The sequence below is a fragment of the Pleurodeles waltl genome, chromosome 5, assembly GCF_031143425.1.
Source record: "Pleurodeles waltl isolate 20211129_DDA chromosome 5, aPleWal1.hap1.20221129, whole genome shotgun sequence".
Classification (NCBI taxonomy): domain Eukaryota; kingdom Metazoa; phylum Chordata; class Amphibia; order Caudata; family Salamandridae; genus Pleurodeles; species Pleurodeles waltl.
The window spans coordinates 1,841,858,003-1,841,876,822 of NC_090444.1; the positions used below are offsets into that span (position 1 = coordinate 1,841,858,003).

Below are 18,820 nucleotides of genomic sequence, written 5' to 3' on the forward strand. Positions count from 1 at the left end.
TGAAGATTGTGGACTCACTGATTACTGTGTTTCACAAATGTAATTGCATAAACTACATGAGATATGGGTCCTGGTATTTGGAAAGAGTGAAGAACCTAGTGGTGAATAAAACATACCTTTACAGAAAATTAATCCAAAGACATTTTGTGGTGAAAGACAGAGAGGGAAGGTTAAATGCTTTGGCTACAGATATGAACCTGGAACAGACAATCCAGAGATCACAGAAAAGCTCCAAGAGAATTGCTGGTCAGACACGTAAAAGTGAATATGCTGCTCAATGGCAGCTAGTTTACCATGAAGCCCTTTCTATTTGCAATATTTTCAGAGAGATGACAAATTCAAAATTAATGGACCATCGTGAAACTGTTCCTCGCCACAAACTTGTGGGAAAGAGAGGGGAACGTTTTAATAAACATGTTGACAGCCTTCTTCTTTTCATGCAAAAACAACAGATGATGGACGGAATGCAGAACAAATCAAACATTCACCCACAGTCACAGATGGTAACAGTCCAGCCCAAACTTCCGGCCCAGGTCCTCCTTGGACCAGAAACAAGCAACCTGGGACCAGTTTCATGGTATCACCATTCACCAGCCAGGCTAGCTTGAATCTGGTGGCATAGCAAGCACGGACGGGATCCACGTTGGGGCATACCCTTACCACTTGGAGTGACAAATGCGAAAACAATAAATGATGGACAAAATGCAGAACAAATCAAACATTCACCCCCAGTCACAGATCGGGTTTCATCCATCTGTTTTTTAGCTTGCCATGCCATTCTAGTTTGAACCCAGCCATATGCAAATCAATCTTAACCTTGTTCCCATTGGGAACAGTCCAGCCTGAACTGAATTGGACTGTTCACATGGGGATCAGAGTCAAGACTGATGTGAATATGGCTGGGTCCAAACTGGGGTGGCATGGTGAGCAAAAGAATTGATGGATTAAACCCAGATCTGTGACTGGGGGTGAATGATTGATTGGTTCGGCATTCCGTCCATCATTTGTTTTTGTTTGCTTTCTTTCATGCAGCAGTAAGGAAACACTTTGAAAAGACTGAACCTGTACAACAACACAACTTTGCGACCAAATATGTGGATAACAATATAAAGACACGTCCACTAGATGCCCTGGAAAATGGATCAAAACTGTACGCAGAACTGAAGCAAGAGAGATTTGTATTGAAAGAGAAAAAGCTGTTTGACATAATCAGTAAAGCTAAGCTTCCATGATTTAATTGCCATAGCAAGAGTTTCGTCTAACCAGCCACTGCTAAACAGGTTACAAAAAACAACTTCCGCAAGCACATAGAGAAATGAATGTAGCAAAAGAAAGAGGTGAATTTATCAAGAACATTCTGTTGCATGATCTTCTTCGAACAAACGCATTATTTGATGGAGATGCTGCAACCAAACCAGTGAAGCACGAAGGGCTGGAAAAAAAACTTTAAACTGAAGGATTTCAATTTGGAACGGTGTCCTCATTGAAAACTGCTGTTGCTATGGACTGTATATCACAATTGCGAATGGTCAAGATTTCATCCATGCAAAACTTCGGACAGGCCGTTCATACTGTTCTACGGATGTCAAAGTCAGTGGGCTCTGTTGCAAAAACTGCTGTTGCTATGGACTGTATGTCACAATTGCGAATGGTCAAGATTTCATCCATGCAAAACTTCAGAGAGGTCGTTCAGACTGTTCTACGGATGTCAAATCAATGGGCTCCGTTGCAAAAACTGCACATTGTCTTTGGTAGTTATCTTGAACTATCTGTTAAAGAATGTGAGAAAATTAGACGATGTCTACAAGTGGGACAATTGACCTTGCCTGCATCAAAAATCTGACAAGTATACCTGTGCATTTGATAAATTCTGGTCATCAGCATCGAACAAGATGAACTTGGAGATGTTAACTCTCGAAAACATTGCTGATGCTTCAGTGAACACTGATTTTCCAATTATTGCAAGTGGAATGATTGTCAATGAAGAGTTGGTGCCTCCAGTGATATATTCAAAAGGTACGGGCCATATTGGACAAGAACAACAAGCCTTGGCAACTTCAAGAATGCGTTGCACGGATTGTTGCAGGATTTGGGGACCAGCAAGGTCCAGGCAACTCCACCTTTGCAGGTAAGTCAGGACCAGCCTAAGCAAACAGGAGAACCAGCAGAAATTGTTGGAGCCCACAGATGGACCCTCTGGCAGCAGGCACAGGGAGTCACAGGGAGGCCTCAACAGTACAGCACAGAAGGATGCCCACGTCGCAGGTGTTGCAGGGAGGATGTTGTTCTTGGAGCTGTGAAGTGCTGGAGGCTGGGGCTTCTTGGAGCTAGGAGATCTTCAGACTGAGGAGCCAGCAATCCTTGGCAACAACAAACAGACGCGGTGCACAGGGGTTCCGGCAAGAAGCTCCAGCAAGGGACCACAGACTTCTCAGAAGCAAAAAGGACTGGTTAGACCTCTGGAGAGCCACAGAACCACCACCTGTGTTGTAGAGCCTTGAGGAGTCTGGGGACATGAGGATCCACAATCAGGTTGTTGATGCTGAGGTGCCTGCGGATGCAGGAGAGTGACTTCTTCACTCCAAGGGAGATTCCTTCTTGCTTTCCTAAGTACAGGCAGATTCCTTGTGACTCTGCAGGATGCACGGCCATGGAGGTTGCAGAATTCTAGCAGAACATGGAAACAAAGTTGCAGTAGGAGCCCTCCTTCTGCTTCCAGTCTTCCTCTCAGCTCTCAGTTAATACCAGCAGCGGTTCTGGTGTCCAGGTTGCAGAAGTGCCTTGCAGAGAGTCTTCAGACGGTTCCAGAGACAAAGCAACAGACAAATCCAAGGTCCCACCCGCAGGGGAGCCCTCAAGTAACCAAGGAAGGGGGTTTGACACTTTCTGCAGTAACCCACCTATCAGGTGGGTTCAGAGACATCATCTAGCTGGACTAACCAGTCAGATGCACCTAGCGGCCTCTGCTCATCTTATTTTCAAGAATCAAGTGGCCACCTGGTAGAGCTCTGGGCATATCCCTAGGGGAGGAACTCGACAGGGGGGTGGCCACTCCCCTATCATTTGTGTGGTTTCGTGCCAGAGCAGGAGCCAGGGGTTTCTGCACTGGAGTAAACCGATTTATGAAAGGAGGGCAAACGTGACCTTCAAAGCAGTCTGATCAGGCACCCCCATCCTAGCCCAGAGACACCTATTTGTAAAGGAGATGTGGTCACACCTCTCCTCTACAGGGAATCCTTTGTTCTGCCTTCCTCTGCTTGAGTTAGGCTCAGCAGCAGGGTGGCAGAACAATGTCTGGGGTCGGAAGCAGCACGTGCTGGCATGTAGAACCTGCAAGACTGTACAGTGAACCCCCAGAGTACGTGGTATCATGCAACTAGCACTGCAATCAGTGTAGTTGCATGATTCCAACATCTTTGATACAAAACATGACCAGGTTTGGTAAAGTCATTATGTAGTTGGACAAGTGTCCACTACATACCTCAAAATGGCTTCCCCGCACTTACAAAGCCCAGCAAATGGAGTCTGGGGTTTGTAGGGGCACCTCTCCCCATGCAGGGGTGTCCTCACACTTAGAACCATGCATCCTGCCAGTGAGCTGGAGGGCCTACCTTAGGGGTGACTTATAGGGTCAGAGTGCAGTGACCATGATATAAGGGAATCCTTATATCTGAAGTGAAAGGTGCATGCATAATTTCACACAGCATGCAATAGCAGGCCTGTAGTCATAGTTTGCATGGGCTCCCCTGGGTGGCATAATACATGCTGCAGCCCAAGGGGGTCCCAGGTGTATCAATGCCCTGGGTACCTTAGTGCCAATTAGTAGGGACTTACATGGGTACACCAGAATGCCAATTGTAGGGTGGGAAATACACTTACAACTATATTTAGGGGAGAGAACACTGACACTGAGGTCATGGTTAGCAGGATCACAGTGTACTACAGTCAAAATACGCTGATGTTGGAGTGTAGCTTTATAATAAAAAATTAATATGAACTGCTTGCAAATTAATGTACAAGGATGGCGCATAGAAAATGTATTAATATGCTTCTAATGTGCATGTTTGAAATGTGCCCACGGGGAGTGGCCATCAATGTATATGATAATTAATTAAATTGACTAATAATGGATTATTAATATAATAATGTATGTATCTGTATTAGCATTAAGAGTTAAATGTTAAGGTTTTGCTAAATTAATCACTAGGTCTTAGTTAGCAAGGGCCTGGGCCTAGCTGCTTGGTCTCATATTAGATGTGTTTTTCTAACGTGCAATGTGCTGTCCTGCTGAACGACATGTAACTGTACTTTTCCAGAGGTTAGAGATGTGTGTGTGTAGCCGTAGCAAATTCTTTCTCATGAGACCCGACTTGCTCAAGGAGACATTATTTCCGAATGCAACAGTGTAATTCGCAACAGGAGCATGGTCGCCTAAACTGGTAAAGACAATGGAACTACTGACTGAGATCCCAAGTGTAACTTTTCGTACCTGACATTCTACCCATTGGAGACGTCAATTACAGGAGCCAATAAACTACATGAGAACTGTCTTAAGTGAAAATTCTAGTAAGGTGATCAACGGATCATTGGACAGAGATAATGATGCACCATATGTTGCCCAATTGGAAATTAGAAGCTTGTTAGCCGAATTTGATATAATGGCATGTCACAAGGAGAACTGGAGCCACTTTGCCATTACCTCCACTTTACCATTACCATGCATTTTGCCATTGCGAGCTGTTCTATGACATTCGGTCTTAAGACTTTGCTGTTTGATTCCTCAAACCATCCTCGCCTTCCTTGCCTTGCCCGATACTTACTTTTCCTCCTTATGAGGGAAGTGTTCCTTATTGCCCTATCTTGGTGAACTTTGCTGTTTTCCCCAACTGATGGCGAATCGACTGATGTCCTGAGGACGAAGACTGAGTCTGTATGCTGACCCACTACGGAGGGTAATTATATGATAGTGAAATTGTAATTGTCCGTTGCCTTTCCTTTCTAGGTACCAACTGCTCTTTTGATAGAGACCATAGTTAGATGTTTTCTAAATTTGTGTTACCAAATTATTTTGCATGAAGCCCAACATGCTAATGCTAATTCGAGGTTAGTTAAGGAGTTCACAAAACGAATGCAAATAGACAAATGACTGGAATCTTTGCTTTGTTGGACAATGCGCTAATGATACTCTGCTAAAGTGAATCCATGTTGGCGTTGTGCTTTATTCTAATGTTCGTGATCTTTGCTTTGATAAAGTCATATTCAAGTTGCCATATTGTGACATTGTTGATGTGTTTTCTGATATTGAGACTAATAAACTTGCTTGTAGAGTGTAACAAATAGGGAATAAACACCATAAATCTTACTAAATTATGTGTGGTTATTCATGGTTGAAAGGTCATGGTGTGTTTCGATTCTTATTAATGTCACTAACTAATTTGATTGATTTGTTATTGTGAATATTGATGAGGTTATTGATCTATTGATTGAAATGCTGAATAGATATCTTGTCTTAAGGTGTCTCCAATCAGGGTCAAAAGATTCATTGGCCTAAAGCGAGTCCCGTTGTAAATTAAATTATTAAAGGTGGGACGTGTTATCAGTGACACCAGGCAAAAAGTGGGGATAACTATGTCAAAAAGGTGCTACTTTCCTACACTGAGGGTGCCACGAATGGCACAGTGGTGGCAGGAAGTTATGAGTTGGGGCCTGGCAGAGAGCGGGGCTCTAAGACAGGAGGAGTACAGAGGATTACACAAAAGGCCAATTTCATTCGCATGGGACACTCTTATTGAGGAATTCAAGGCACAGGTGGCAGAATCAGAGGTTGACTGAATATCACAGGGGTTTTATACATGCCCATCGAGGTCTGGCTGTACTATAGGTCCCACTTCCATCGCCTTCCCATGGCTGACATAGACTAGCCCACTTCGCCCCGTTTCTTCCTCTTGGCTCTTCAGGACATCGGAACTGCCCTCCCCAATAATTCAATTAGTTCTGTATCGTCTCCCACCGCAATGCACGTAGTGACAGAATCACACACACTTCCACACGGCACTTCACATACCCATTTTTACAGAGAGCTGGCATAGTTTTGCTTGTTGGAGGAGGAGGAAAGGAATAGTTTATAAAATGCTGAGTACTTGTTTTCTTCTCTTTTCTGCATGGAGCAAACGCACCATTATGAAATGATGCCACTGTACTGTGAAATGCCTCAAATGTGCAGACCTAATGTGACACGTATTGTGAACTTTTACGAGGCAATAAAGTTTGTGTTAAAAAAAAAAGTGATCCCAACATGGACTGGTGTGAGGATTTGGCGGAAACAAGTGGCCTGCATACTATTCCATATAATGGCATGCCTTCTCCTCTTACTGTGGCTATGGAGGAGGGAGCTTTATTTGCAGTGGTGATGAGGAGAGCTGCCAGGGTCCTGGACTTTAGCTTCCCGTTGGTGGCAGTCAAGGCAAATGTCTTGACAGAAGTGCTTTAACTGGGAGTGGCCCCTTCAGATCAACTTCTCCCATTTAATGAAGCTCTTACTGATGTCCTGCTTGGGACATCATCCAAGCCCAACACAGGGCTCCTATGAACAGGATAATTGCCTATTGCCTGCTCCAGAGGACCCCAGCATCCTCATACAACACCCTAAACTGGAGAACTTGGTGGTCCAAGCCTCCAACTTCCCTGTAAATCCTGGCACATTCCCAACCAGATTGGGAATCCTTGAGGATGGAGAATTTGGAGAAATAAGATGTTTTCATCCACTGGCCTGGCTTGGCTTGGTGGTCCGTGAACAGCATATGCCTTTTGAGCCTCTATCTCCATGATCTGTGGGATACGGCTGAACAGGTGCTGCCAACAGTTTTGAAGGCAGCATGGGCCGTGCTCTCCCAGGCTGTCACCAACTGGAAGGATGCAGCTAAATTCACCATCAGATGTGGGCTGAATACCACTTTCACACTGGGCAGAGCAGTTTTGTCAACAGTGACATTACAGAGCCACCCCTAATACATTGAGGATAACTAGGAATCCAGGCATTGCTTATGGACATTGCCTTTAATGGCTCCCATCGCTTTAGACACAAAGGTAGATTCAGCGCTGGAGCACTTTGTGGACAGCAGGGCTACGGCCAGGTCCTTAGGTGTTTCCATGGCCACTTGTCACCACCCAATCCACCTTACAATCCTTTCCGAGGGGCTTCCAGCCACGTCTATGCCTGCCCAGCCCCTGTGGTGTGGACACTTCACAGGCACTGTGCGGCATAGAATGCTGTACCCAAGACCCCATGGGTCGGTCAGCCAGAGGTCGGGCCAGACCATCACTCCCCCGGCAGCCACAGCATCCAAATCCTTATAGCCACTTACCACCATGGGCACTTAGTAGGGGAGGACCCGCCATCACCTGCCCCACTGGCGGTCTATAGCATCACACCAGTGGGTTTTGCAGATCATTCGAAGGGGCTCCTCCCTCCCCTTCGAGACTAACCCTCTCTATGCCCCCTCCTTATGACAGGATGATGGAGGACCACTTACCCCTTCTCCGTCAGGAAGTGTGGGCTGTCTTGGCCGAGGAAGTCATTGAGAAGGTGCCGGTAGTAGAAGTAGGTTGTGGTTATTATTCCCGCTACTTTCTGGTGCCCAAGAAGGACAGAGGCCTTCATCCTATCCTCGACCTGTGCCCTCTTGATTTCTTCCTCAAGAATGAGAAGTTCAGAATGCTCACGTCTGCTCAAATCCTGTCTGCCCTGGACCCCGGAGACAAGATGGTAGCATTGGACTTGCTGGACACATATTTTCACATCCCCATCCTTACCAGCACCCCTCAGATGTTCACCAAGATGATGGCGGTGGTTGTAGCTCATCTGCGGAGATCAGAGGTGCCAGACTACCCCTTTCTTGATGACTGGCTGTTGAAAGCCAGCTTGACCCAGGTTGTCGTCTCCCACCTCCAGACTAGGTGGACATCCTGCATTTGCTGGGGTTCACTATCAATGTGCCAAAGTCACACCAGAATCCCTCTCAGACGTTCTCTTTCATTGGAGCTGTCCTGGACACAGTGCAGTTTCAGGTGTATCCTCTCAAACAGCATGTGTAGGATAGTCAGGCTATGATATCGATGTTTCACCCTCTATCCTGAATTTCAGTGAGACTGACTCAGAGGCTTCTAGGACTCATGGCTCTGTCGATGACACATACTCTCTGGCATATGCGAGTTCTGCTGAGGGACCTAAAGTTCCAGTGGGCACAGCATCAAGGAAATCTCCCGACATGGTCCAGATCTCAGACAGAACGGCAAAGGGCCTGTAGTGGTGGCTAATGAATGATGATCTCTGGTCTCCGACAGAATCCGGACTCCACATCAACCTACTGGAGCTCTGGGTGATCGTCTGGCATTCTGGCATTCAAAGCCTTTCTAGCCTCCATCAAGGAAAGACTGGTGGAGGTGTTCAGGGGCAACACCACTGCCCTGTGATACTGCAACAGACAGGGTGGGATGGGGTTGTGGACCCCTTGTCAAGCAGCCCTGTGCCTCTGGACATGGCTGGAATGTCTAGGCATATCCTTGGTGCTTCAACACCTGGTGGGCTGTCTGAACACCAGTGACCTGTTTGCCACTGCCAAAAATGCACAAGTCAGCAGTTGCGCACGCTGGAGTTTCCAAGGTGGCTCTCACTCAGAGACACTTTTCGTCTTGTGTGGAGCTGAGGCCTTGTGTAGGCCTTTCCACCTATATCACCCCGGCCCAGAGTTCTCAAGAAGATCAATAACAACCAGGCTCAAGTCATCCTGGTGCCTCCGGACTGGGCATGGAGAGTCTGGTATCCCGAGCTGTTGAGCATAGCCATCAGTCATCTGATCAGGCTGCCCCTCCGGGAGGATCTTCTGTCACAGCAGCAGGGGAGGGTCCTCCACTGGACCCTGCCAACCCTTTGCCTCCTAGTAACAGTTGACTTCTTTCGACCTTCCACCCGAAGTCTGCAGCATTATCTTGGCAGCAGATGTCCCTCCACCTAGACGGTATACGCCTCCCATTGGGGAATATTTATGGCATGGAGTAAATAGAAACTGATCGATTTCCTTTCTGCTCCCCTTTCTCAAGTTCTTCTTTTTCATTTTTCTCTTGCCCAGCAGGGCTCTGCTCTGGGCAGTCTCAAGGGCTGCCTTTCTGCTATTTCTGCTTTTCTGCAATTGCCTGACCAGCCACCCCTCTTCAAATCCCCTGTTGTAAATAGGTTCTTGAAAGGAATGTAGCAATTGTTTCCACCCCCCTTTCATTTTGCCCCAGTGGCACCTCAGTCTCATCTTCACTTTCCTTGTGTGCTCCTTTTGAGCTTTTGTACAATTGTCCACTCAAGTTCCTTATCATCAAGATGGTCTTTCTCGTTGCCATAACATCTGCCTAGAGGCTCAGTGAGCTTCAGTCTTTGTCATGCAAGACCTCCTTTTTGAACATCTACCAAGACAAATTGGTGCTGTGTACAAAAGCTTCCTTTCTACTGAAAGTGGGCATTCCTTTTCATGTAGGCCAATCCATCACTCTGCTTACTTTTTATGCTCCGCGATATCCCTCCAAGGAAGAGGAAACAATCCACAATTTGGACCCAAAAAGAGTGTTGCCATTCTACCTTGACCACACACAAGATTTCTGGTTTGATGAACAACACTTGGGGCCTGATTTATACTTTTTTAGTGCTGCATTTGCGTAATTTGTTTACACAAAAGCGGCGCAAACTTTCAAAATTCAATTACATTTTGTAAGTTTTTGCCACTTTTGCGTCAAAAAATGACGCAAATGTGGCGCTAAAAAAGTATAAATCAGGCCTTTGGTGTGATATATTGAAGCAAATAAAGGACATACTTTGCAGAAGCAGACTATCTCCCGATGGATCGTGCTCAGTTTAAAGACCTGTTAGGCAGTGGCCAAGAATCATCCCCCGGAAGGTTTGCGTGTTCATTCCATCAGAGCTAAAGCTGCGACCACTTTGTTAGCATGCAGAGTTCTCGCCCTGAACATCTGGCAGGCAGCAAAGTGGGCCTCCTTGCACACGTTCACAAAGCACTCCTGCCTGTACAGTCAAGTCCATTGGAGTGGGCATTTTGTCCATTCCTCCTGTGAAATTGGTCTGCAGACCCACCTTCAGTGTGGTATTGTTTGGGTATCCATTCTGAGTTAAGCAATGTGTGGCTAAGGGTCTCTGATGAACAAGTTACTTACCTTTGGTAACTCCTCATCTGGTAGAGCCTCAGTCTAACTGCAGATTCCGTACAGCCCACCCATCTGCCCCGCTCTGCAAATGGATTTCTAGGGACAGGACTGTTGCCTTTTCAGGGCCCTAGTTTTCCACACCAATGATCAGTGTTCGATGTGATTCTGTGCTTCTGGTGTGGAAAGTCATGAAAAGAAACTGACAACAGCGTGCTAGGGTGGTTCCTATATAGGTGCTGAGAACGTCACTTCCAGTGAAGACAACAAGGTAACATGGAGCCGAATGGCGCCACCAACCGATGTGCAGGGGTACAGCTCTAGGTACTAAGGTCCCCATTTGTGACATAGGCCAAGCAGCTACTTGTTTTTTTCCTCTGTATCTTGACCAAGCACTATTGCTTGGATTCGGAGGTGAAAAGGGGTGGTCATTAGCCATCCATCCAGGACCTCCATCCCAGATGTGGGTCTTGTTTGGGGATCTATTCAAGAGATCTGGAATCTTCAGGTAGATAGAGTATCCACTGGACATATCCTTGGTGAAGGTGAATAACCTTTTTCAATGACCTCTCTTGTACTCATGAAACATGTATCTCCTTCTCACTCTTTTCAAGCAGTTTCATTTCTGGCCTGACCATTCCCTTCCTCTTCCATCTCCTCCCATACTCTTATTTGTGCAGCTGGTAAACATGTCGCACATGTGCCTACAGAGTTTGGTTACAGTAGGGGAATTTATCTTATGGGATGGCCTTAACAATTTGCATCACAACTGAACCAGGTGTGAGGAAATGCACTGCTGTTTTTTTGCATCACTTTTGGGACATGTCAGTAACTTTGTATTTTTCCTGTATTAAATGTCATTCACAATTTCTACAATGTTATTTCATTATTTTTCAGTTATTGACTATTTTCTGTCTCTGAGTTGTACTCTACGGTGCAAAATCTGTAGTCCACCAGTGTTATTAAATGCAATCTATTTTTGCACATCCTGTTTGGCCCTTTCAACCACTTGCGAATTATCAGCTATTTTGTACATTTGGGCATTAAACTTAAAAACGATCAACTACATTGACATTTGGAAAACTGCATTAGAAGCTGCAAGTTTCACACTATGAGTAGCCACGATGGGCCTGAGTACAAGTTGCTCGTTAAATTCCATCCGGTTGGAATTACAAGTTAAGAATTAAAAGCATCGACTAATAATTACATTTGTTGAATACCTCAATTTTCCTTAGATCTCGGCAGGTCAAACCTGCCAAAACTTAGCCTGGGAAAGGAATAAAATATTTATCTTCCAGACGGATTTTGGTGCGTTAAACAACAAAATCCGCAAGTTATTCCCCAGAAACTGGTAATAGGTGCCATTTACCAGACCTGATAAATAGCGTATTCCGTGACTTTGTCATTTCTCAGGCGCAATAAATAGCACTTGCACTCGTGGCAGGGCCTGCATAGCTCATTGGCACGCTGGTTTGGAAGCAGGCAGCAAAGACGGACAGCTTCTAATTTCAAATGAGTTGTGCCGAATTTGTTACTGACCCTAAAACTTATAACCTGATGACTGGTGGCCAGGGAAAACTCATCACAAAAGAGGAAAAACAAGAATAGCATGCACAAATCCGTATATCAATCTGAGCAGCTCAGAAGAAGCAGTGCTTTAAATGGGCCGGTACTGTCCGGTCCTGAGTTCCGGCACTTTTTTTTTTTTAGAGTACCTGCACTTGGGAAAAACGTAATACTTTCAATTGGAAAGTACCGGCACTTGTCAGCAACAAGCAGGTACTCTGGTACTGAGTACCCGCACTTCTATTTTTCCATTTCAAGCACCGGAATAGGGAGGGATAACGCCCCCAGGAAATAACGCATCCCTCCGCACTAGTATTTACTGAAAGGGGCACCTCGGATAGGGGCCTATCTTTCTCACAGCTAAAATTAGAATGAATGAATGAATGAATGAATGAATGATGTTTGAAGAACAGTTCTTGTATACTATGCCGTCCCATAAAGATGTCTTACCCGTGCCCCTTGTGCTTTTCATCCCGCAGGAAGGAGTGTACGTCTACGGACTTTACCTGGATGGAGCCGGCTGGGATAAACGCAACGGGAAACTCGCCGAATCCAGCCCGAAGGTCCTGTTCGTCCTGCTCCCCGTTGTGCACATTTTTGCCATCAACTCCACGAGCCCGAAGGATCCCAAACTCTACACATGCCCGGTCTACAAGAAGCCGAGGAGGACGGATTTAACATATGTGACTCCTCTCTGGCTGAGAACCGTGCAGCCCCCCGACCACTGGATCCTGAGGGGGGTGGCCCTGCTCTGTGACATCAAGTGAATCACAAACCGCTCAGGGCTTTGTTCTAGCTTCCGAGTGTCAACATGTTATTATTATATGTCTGGTTGTACTAGAACTTGTGCAAGAGTTGGCCTTCTATTGCACAGCTCCCGTTAATAGTTGTTTCAAAGTTCTTTTGACTTCATCTGCACAGCGGCGCTGGATCATGCCAGCCTATGGCACTGCTTATAATGGGCAAAGTCAATGTAGTCAGTTTCTTAGTTGGCGTTACTAAAAATGCTTTGCTGAAATGGTTTTAATGTTAAATGCACTCTGTTGGGTAATCTTTGCCTGTTGAGAACGCAGACAGACAATAAAAATGTAAACAACTAAATATGTCTCCATGATTAAAAAATGTACGGCACAGGGACAGAGCAGCATGATGCCATCTACACTGTTACTTTACTTGTACCTTTACTCATCAGAACACAGACAGCTCTCCGTGAGACCATTGTGTTCCAGATTAACGATAACATGAAAAAACTTCAAGTCAGAAAATATATTGTCCTTTACCACAAATGCCTATGGAAAACGTTCTGATTCATCTTCACCGAAATAAACCTTCCCATCACCATGGTCAATAGAGTATGAAAGACATTTTCATCTAGGTCACTACTTCAGGCAAAGCCTTAGTAAACAGCAATCAAAACATTTAGGCGCCTAGTCACAGAGGTAAATTTATACATAAGTACATGTATACACACATGTTTAGTCTTAAACGTTTGAGAAATGTTGGACTTGCCCTCTCTGCATGGTCATCCTCAAACTTTCTGCCTTCACCCTTCTGTTTTCTTAACACATTTTTGTTGGCATTTAGGCCCATATTTAACTGACAATGACGGAGTGCAACGCTGCGGCAGCTCTGGTGCCACTAGGGGCTCATAAATATGCCCATGAATTTACTTGTAATTCCCTAGTAAAGTGGTACTACATGTACCCAGGGCCTATAAATGCTACTCGTGGGCCTGCAGCACCCACTGTGCCACCCACTTAAATATCCTATCTGATTGAGACAACTTGCCGCAAAATCCTTACCTTAGAATTCTCTCCAGGCACCAGACTGGACCCCGAAAGAACTTTTCAGCAGTACCTCTACGCATTGGTAGAGGGCGTCCTGCGACTCCATATCGGAGTAGTACACCGGATATAACGTTGACGGAGTCCATATAATCCCTCCTCCGACGCACTGATGTCAGTTTCTTCTTCTCTGTGCTGCAACACAGATCTGGAGAAATAGTTCCTCTGGCCATTTTTTAGCCTTCTTTTTTCATCAGTTTTCTGTCAGTTGGAACAGTGAGTATGCCTTCTGGCTTCAAGCCTTGAAGGTCCTGTGCTCAACAGATGTCGGTCACGGACCCCTATTCTGTCTGTATGTGGTGTTTAGGCACCCACTATGACTCAGAGGATTGCGATGCCTGACAACATTTGAAGCCGAAAGCATTGAGGGAGCAGTGGATGAAGCTCCTAGCGGCGCAGTTGTCACAGTCTTCCCAGTACTCCCGTAGGTGTTGTAGTCCTTCCCCATCCAAGGCCCGCCTGTGCGAACGCTCCAGGAGTCGTTCGTGTGTGGCTCCTTCGATGACTCGAGGGAAGCATTGTCCACTTTCGAAGTTGCGCCATCCTCCGGCTTCACTGCCTCCACGTGGTTCTTCTCGTTCATCTGAGGATGAGTCCATGAAGGAGTTTGCCCCATGTCTCCTGCTTTTACCTGGCACCTGGGCGACTCTGACCCAGATGTGGGACTATTAAACATCCCTTCATGCCATTTTCGGGCCTAACCCTTCCTCTAGAGCACCTTTGGGCCCCAAGGAGGTGGAGGGTGCCCTGACGGGATCTTCACCGGCAGGTTCACTCTGGGTGCCCATTGGGCCCCATTACTCCATCTCCAGAGTCAGTACGGCACCGGTGCATGGACTTCTACGGCTTCAACTTCCCGCACCTGACTCTTCCCTGCTGGCTCCATTGTCGGCATTGAGTTCTGTTTTGCCGACTCCGGTAGTGGTGGTGCTGTCAACTTCCTCAATGCTCCAATTGGCATCTCACCAAAGTCGACTGATGCACCATCTGACGTTGAGGTCTCACCCTCATGACGTCGGTTGATGTCAATCCCGACGCTGGGAGCAGTGCCGATGGAGTCGGCTATCTCAGATTCTTGCCCTATGTCTTCTGGAGCCCACCCTCCAGTGCCCCAATCAGAGGGGCATGGTTTGGATTATCAACCTCCCTTTTCCAACACCATTACAAATACACAAATCGATTGGTTATTTAAAGTGGGCAACACTAGTGGCCTGGCCTCCTGTCACCCCCTTGGTTGGATACAGAGGCAAGTTCTACTCCAGCAGATATGTGAAAGTGTGTTTCGGAGGTGTTGAGATTACAACTTCCTTTTGTTCATTTGTCAACAGATCCTATACTTGATGTCCTGCATCATGACCAGTCTTCTGTAAAGCCTGTCCTTCCTTATTGTGAGACTCTTTATGATATCCTCTTGGGCTATCCCTCCTGTCCCTCCAGTGAGAGGTCAGGCAGCCTGACCCTTTTTCGTAGGCGTATTTTCGCTTCATCTAGCTCTGCCCTGCGTTTGATCAACACATCTTGTGTCCTTGCTTGCTTCTCCCACGTCTCGTGGGACTCAGTGGAGCACATTTTGCCTTCTGTCCCCGAGGAGGCTCACAATATTCAGGTTCCCTTGGTACAGGATGGTCAGCAAGCTGCCAAGCTTAGTATCCAATGTGGTATGGATACCGCCAATTCTTTTGGAAAGGTTATGGCCTCTTCAGTGGTTCTGCGTCAACGGGTATGGTTGCGTCCCTCCAGTTTTTGAGTCTGTGCACGCAACTTTGCTTGGCATGCCTTTTGAAGGCACCTTACTTTTTGGTGCGCATGCCCACTCAGCTCTATGCCGATTTAGAGATGCTCATGGTGGCACACAGTCTTAATGCCTCCTGGTGGTACATGGTTTCACTCTCTATTGGTGTCCTTCCTTTATTCCCCTGTTGCTTTTTTCGCCACCTCTGGGGGAGAGTGCTTCTGTGCTTCCAGTATGGCACCCAGTGTGGTGTTCCTGCTTGCTGCAGGTGCTTTTTCTTATTATTATGTTTAAATTGCCTAGCACCTAAGGTGGTGCCCTGTGTCTGCTGGTGTTGCATTCTTTTTTCACCTGTTGTGGATAGGTTCCATTATTTCTTTGTGACCCTGTTTGGGTCTGATACCTCTTAGAGGGGGGGTTTCTGTTGTCTCTGCTTATGGGCGTTTCACCTAAGGGATTTGCTCTCCACGGGGTTCTTTCTTGTGTGAGAGTTGTTTTCAGTTCCCTGCTCTTTGGAGCAATTGGTGTAAGCTTTTAACCATACTTTTATGTTTAACTATTCCCTACAGGGACCTTGTTAGGAGCTTTTTTTGGGAGTAGTTACTATATAGTTCCTTGTATAAGTAAGAACTCTGCCAGTACATTCGGTTTCCCCCCATTTTTTCGGGGGACCCACCTATATTTTTAGGGATTTTTTTCCCACTTGATGGAAAGCAGTGTTTCTGCTTTCAAATCCATGTTCTAGGTCCCCTCTGGATTTTTGGTACATCTTCGATTGGAGTGTCCCTCTTTATTCTTACTATTACAACTTTACTGATTTTCTTAAGTACAAAGGCCTCACCCTTATAGTACACTGGTTTCTATCACTTATTATGCTTTTCTCATGAACTGCTATATCCTCTTTGTGCAATGGCCCATATCCTTTTAGTCTGGCCATGTGCCACAGTCTTTTTCTTCTTCATGGACATCGTAGTTCTCCTTCTGACCTTTCTGTCCGATCCTGGCTGCAGTTCACTTATCTTATATACGATGTATATATGTATATATATGTATATTCTTTCTTGCTGCTTCCATTTTACCATGATGTCAGATTGCTTGCTAACTTTTTTCTTCCCCCTGCCCTGCTCTGTGTAGGTTTGGGGCTTCATCCATCTGCGTATGGGTTCTTGTCTTTATTCAAGAATGTTAGCCTTGCACCTCTAGGATGTTTCTGTCCCTATCCCTCTGGTTTTTTTTCCCTCCTTGAGATCTTGAGATTATTTCACCTTTTCCTTGCTATGGTCCGGCATTTAATGTGTAGGATTCGAGTCCTAACACTTGCTTATCCTTTCTATAATGGCTTCGCAAAAGTAATCATGTTTCCTCCTGTTGTCCGCCATTATTCCTCTCTAGCCACATTTTGCTTTGTTGCTCAGAGCTGTAGCATCTGGTATTGGACCTGGCATTTGACCTTGCAGACCCCAGCAGGTCCACTGTTGGAACTCCATTCTGGGAGTCGACGTCAACTTTATCTTACCCTTCAGGATATTTTATTGTTCAGTCCACATATTGGACTGCTTTCTATACACAGCTTTCGTTATCTTGGCCTTTCTGTGGTTGGCGTCTTCTCCTGTGGCGATTTTCTGCCTGAGGTTGATCTTGTTTTATATACCAGAAGGTTTCTATTGTTTTCGATCAACAGGTTGTTCTACCTGCCTCTTTTTAGCTTTCAGTCTGTTGACATTGATTTTCCTGCTTGGCCAGCTTTTTTCTTCCTTGAGGGGTGGGATTTTTCTCTCTCTTCCCTCTTTTATTTTGGTACTATGTTGCTGTTTACTCAGCCCTTTTCTTTCTCTATGTCCATATACTATGTATCTATATAAATATCTACATATATATGATTCATAGGTCTAAATCTTTATATTTGTATTGACATCTGTGTCTAGCTAGACTCTATAGATATCTATGCATGAACACATTTATGTCATTACATCTATATGTGTGCAGGTTGGTGTTTCGGCATGCCTCTATTCAGATCTCTTCATTTCTCCATCACATGTTGTGCATATGGCACGCCTTTCATGTCCCCTGTCAACCCTTTCTGTATGTATTACAGATCGTTCTTTGGTGTTCCTGCAGGAGTGCACTCTGTCTTTCGAGTCACTCTCCCTACTAGCGTTGGGTTTTCTGCTTGTTGCTGGTTTTGTCTACGCATCTTGGTTGAGGCAACCTGCATACATCGCTCCTCCTCTTAACATGTCCTCTGTGGACCCCCTTTGTTAGCAGTTCCATGCCAGTTATCTCAGTGACCTTTGCAATGGTGTTGCTGTAGGAGGCTGGACTGGCTTGTAGTGAGTACCAAGGGGTACTTGCACCTTGCACCAGGCCCAGTTATCCCTTATTAGTGTATAGGGTGTCTAGCAGCATAGGCTGATAGATAATGGTAGCTTAGCAGAGCAGCTTAGGCTGAACTAGGAGACGAGTGAAGCTCCTACAGTACCACTAGTGTCACTTGCACAATATCATAAGAAAACACAATACACAGATATACTAAAAATAAAGGTACTTTATTTTTATGACAATATGCCAAAGTATCTCAGAGTGTACCCTCAGTATGAGGATAGCAAATATACACAAGATATATGTACACAATACCAAAAATATGCAGTATAGTCTTAGAAAACAGTGCAAACAATGTATAGTTACAATAGGATGCAATGGGGACACATAGGGATAGGGGCAACACAAACCATATACTCCAAAAGTGGAATGCGAACCACAAATGGACCCCAAACCTATGTGACCTTGTAGAGGGTCGCTGGGACTATTAGAAAATAGTGAGGGTTAGAAAAATAGCTCACCCCAAGACCCTGAAAAGTGAGTGCAAAGTGCACTAAAGTTCCCCAAAGGACATAGAAGTTGTGATAGGGGAATTCTGCAGGAAAGACACAAACCAGCAATGCAACAATGATGGATTTCCAGTCGAGGGTACCTGTGGAACAAGGGGACCAAGTCCAAAAGTCACAAGCAAGTCGGAGATGGGCAGATGCCCAGGAAATGCCAGCTGTGGGTGCAAAGAAGCTGCTACTGGACAGTAGAAGCTGAGGATTCTGCAGGAACGACAAGGGCTAGAGACTTCCCTTTTGGAGGGTGGATCCCCCACGCCGTGGAAAGTCGTGCAGAAGTGTTTTCCCGCCAAAAGACCGCCAACAAGCCTTGCTAGCTGCAAATCGTGCAGTTAAGGATTTTGGATGCTGCTGTGGCCCAGGAGGGACCAGGATGTCGCCAATTGTGTCTGAAGACAGAAGGGGCGTTGAGCAAGACAAGGAGCCCTCTCAGAAGCAGGCAGCACCTGCAGAAGTGCCGGAAGAGACACTACGAAGAAGAGTCAAACGGTGCTCACCCGAAGTTGCACAAAGGAGTCCCACGTCGCCGGAGACCAACTTAGAAAGTCATGCAATGCAGGTTAGAGTGCCGTGGACCCAGGCTTGGCTGT

General features: G+C 45.9%; 1 protein-coding gene across 1 annotated transcript in view; it reads left to right on the top strand.

Annotated features, from left to right (window-relative positions):
- Positions 1–12,536, top strand: part of DNAH8 (dynein axonemal heavy chain 8) — a 9,979,189-nt gene extending 9,966,653 nt beyond the window's left edge. Inside the window, exon 90 of the mRNA XM_069236651.1 lies at positions 12,249–12,536. Coding sequence (XP_069092752.1) covers positions 12,249–12,536 — 288 coding nt within the window. The remainder of the gene's footprint in view (positions 1–12,248) is intronic.
- Positions 12,537–18,820: the final 6,284 nt, after the last annotated feature.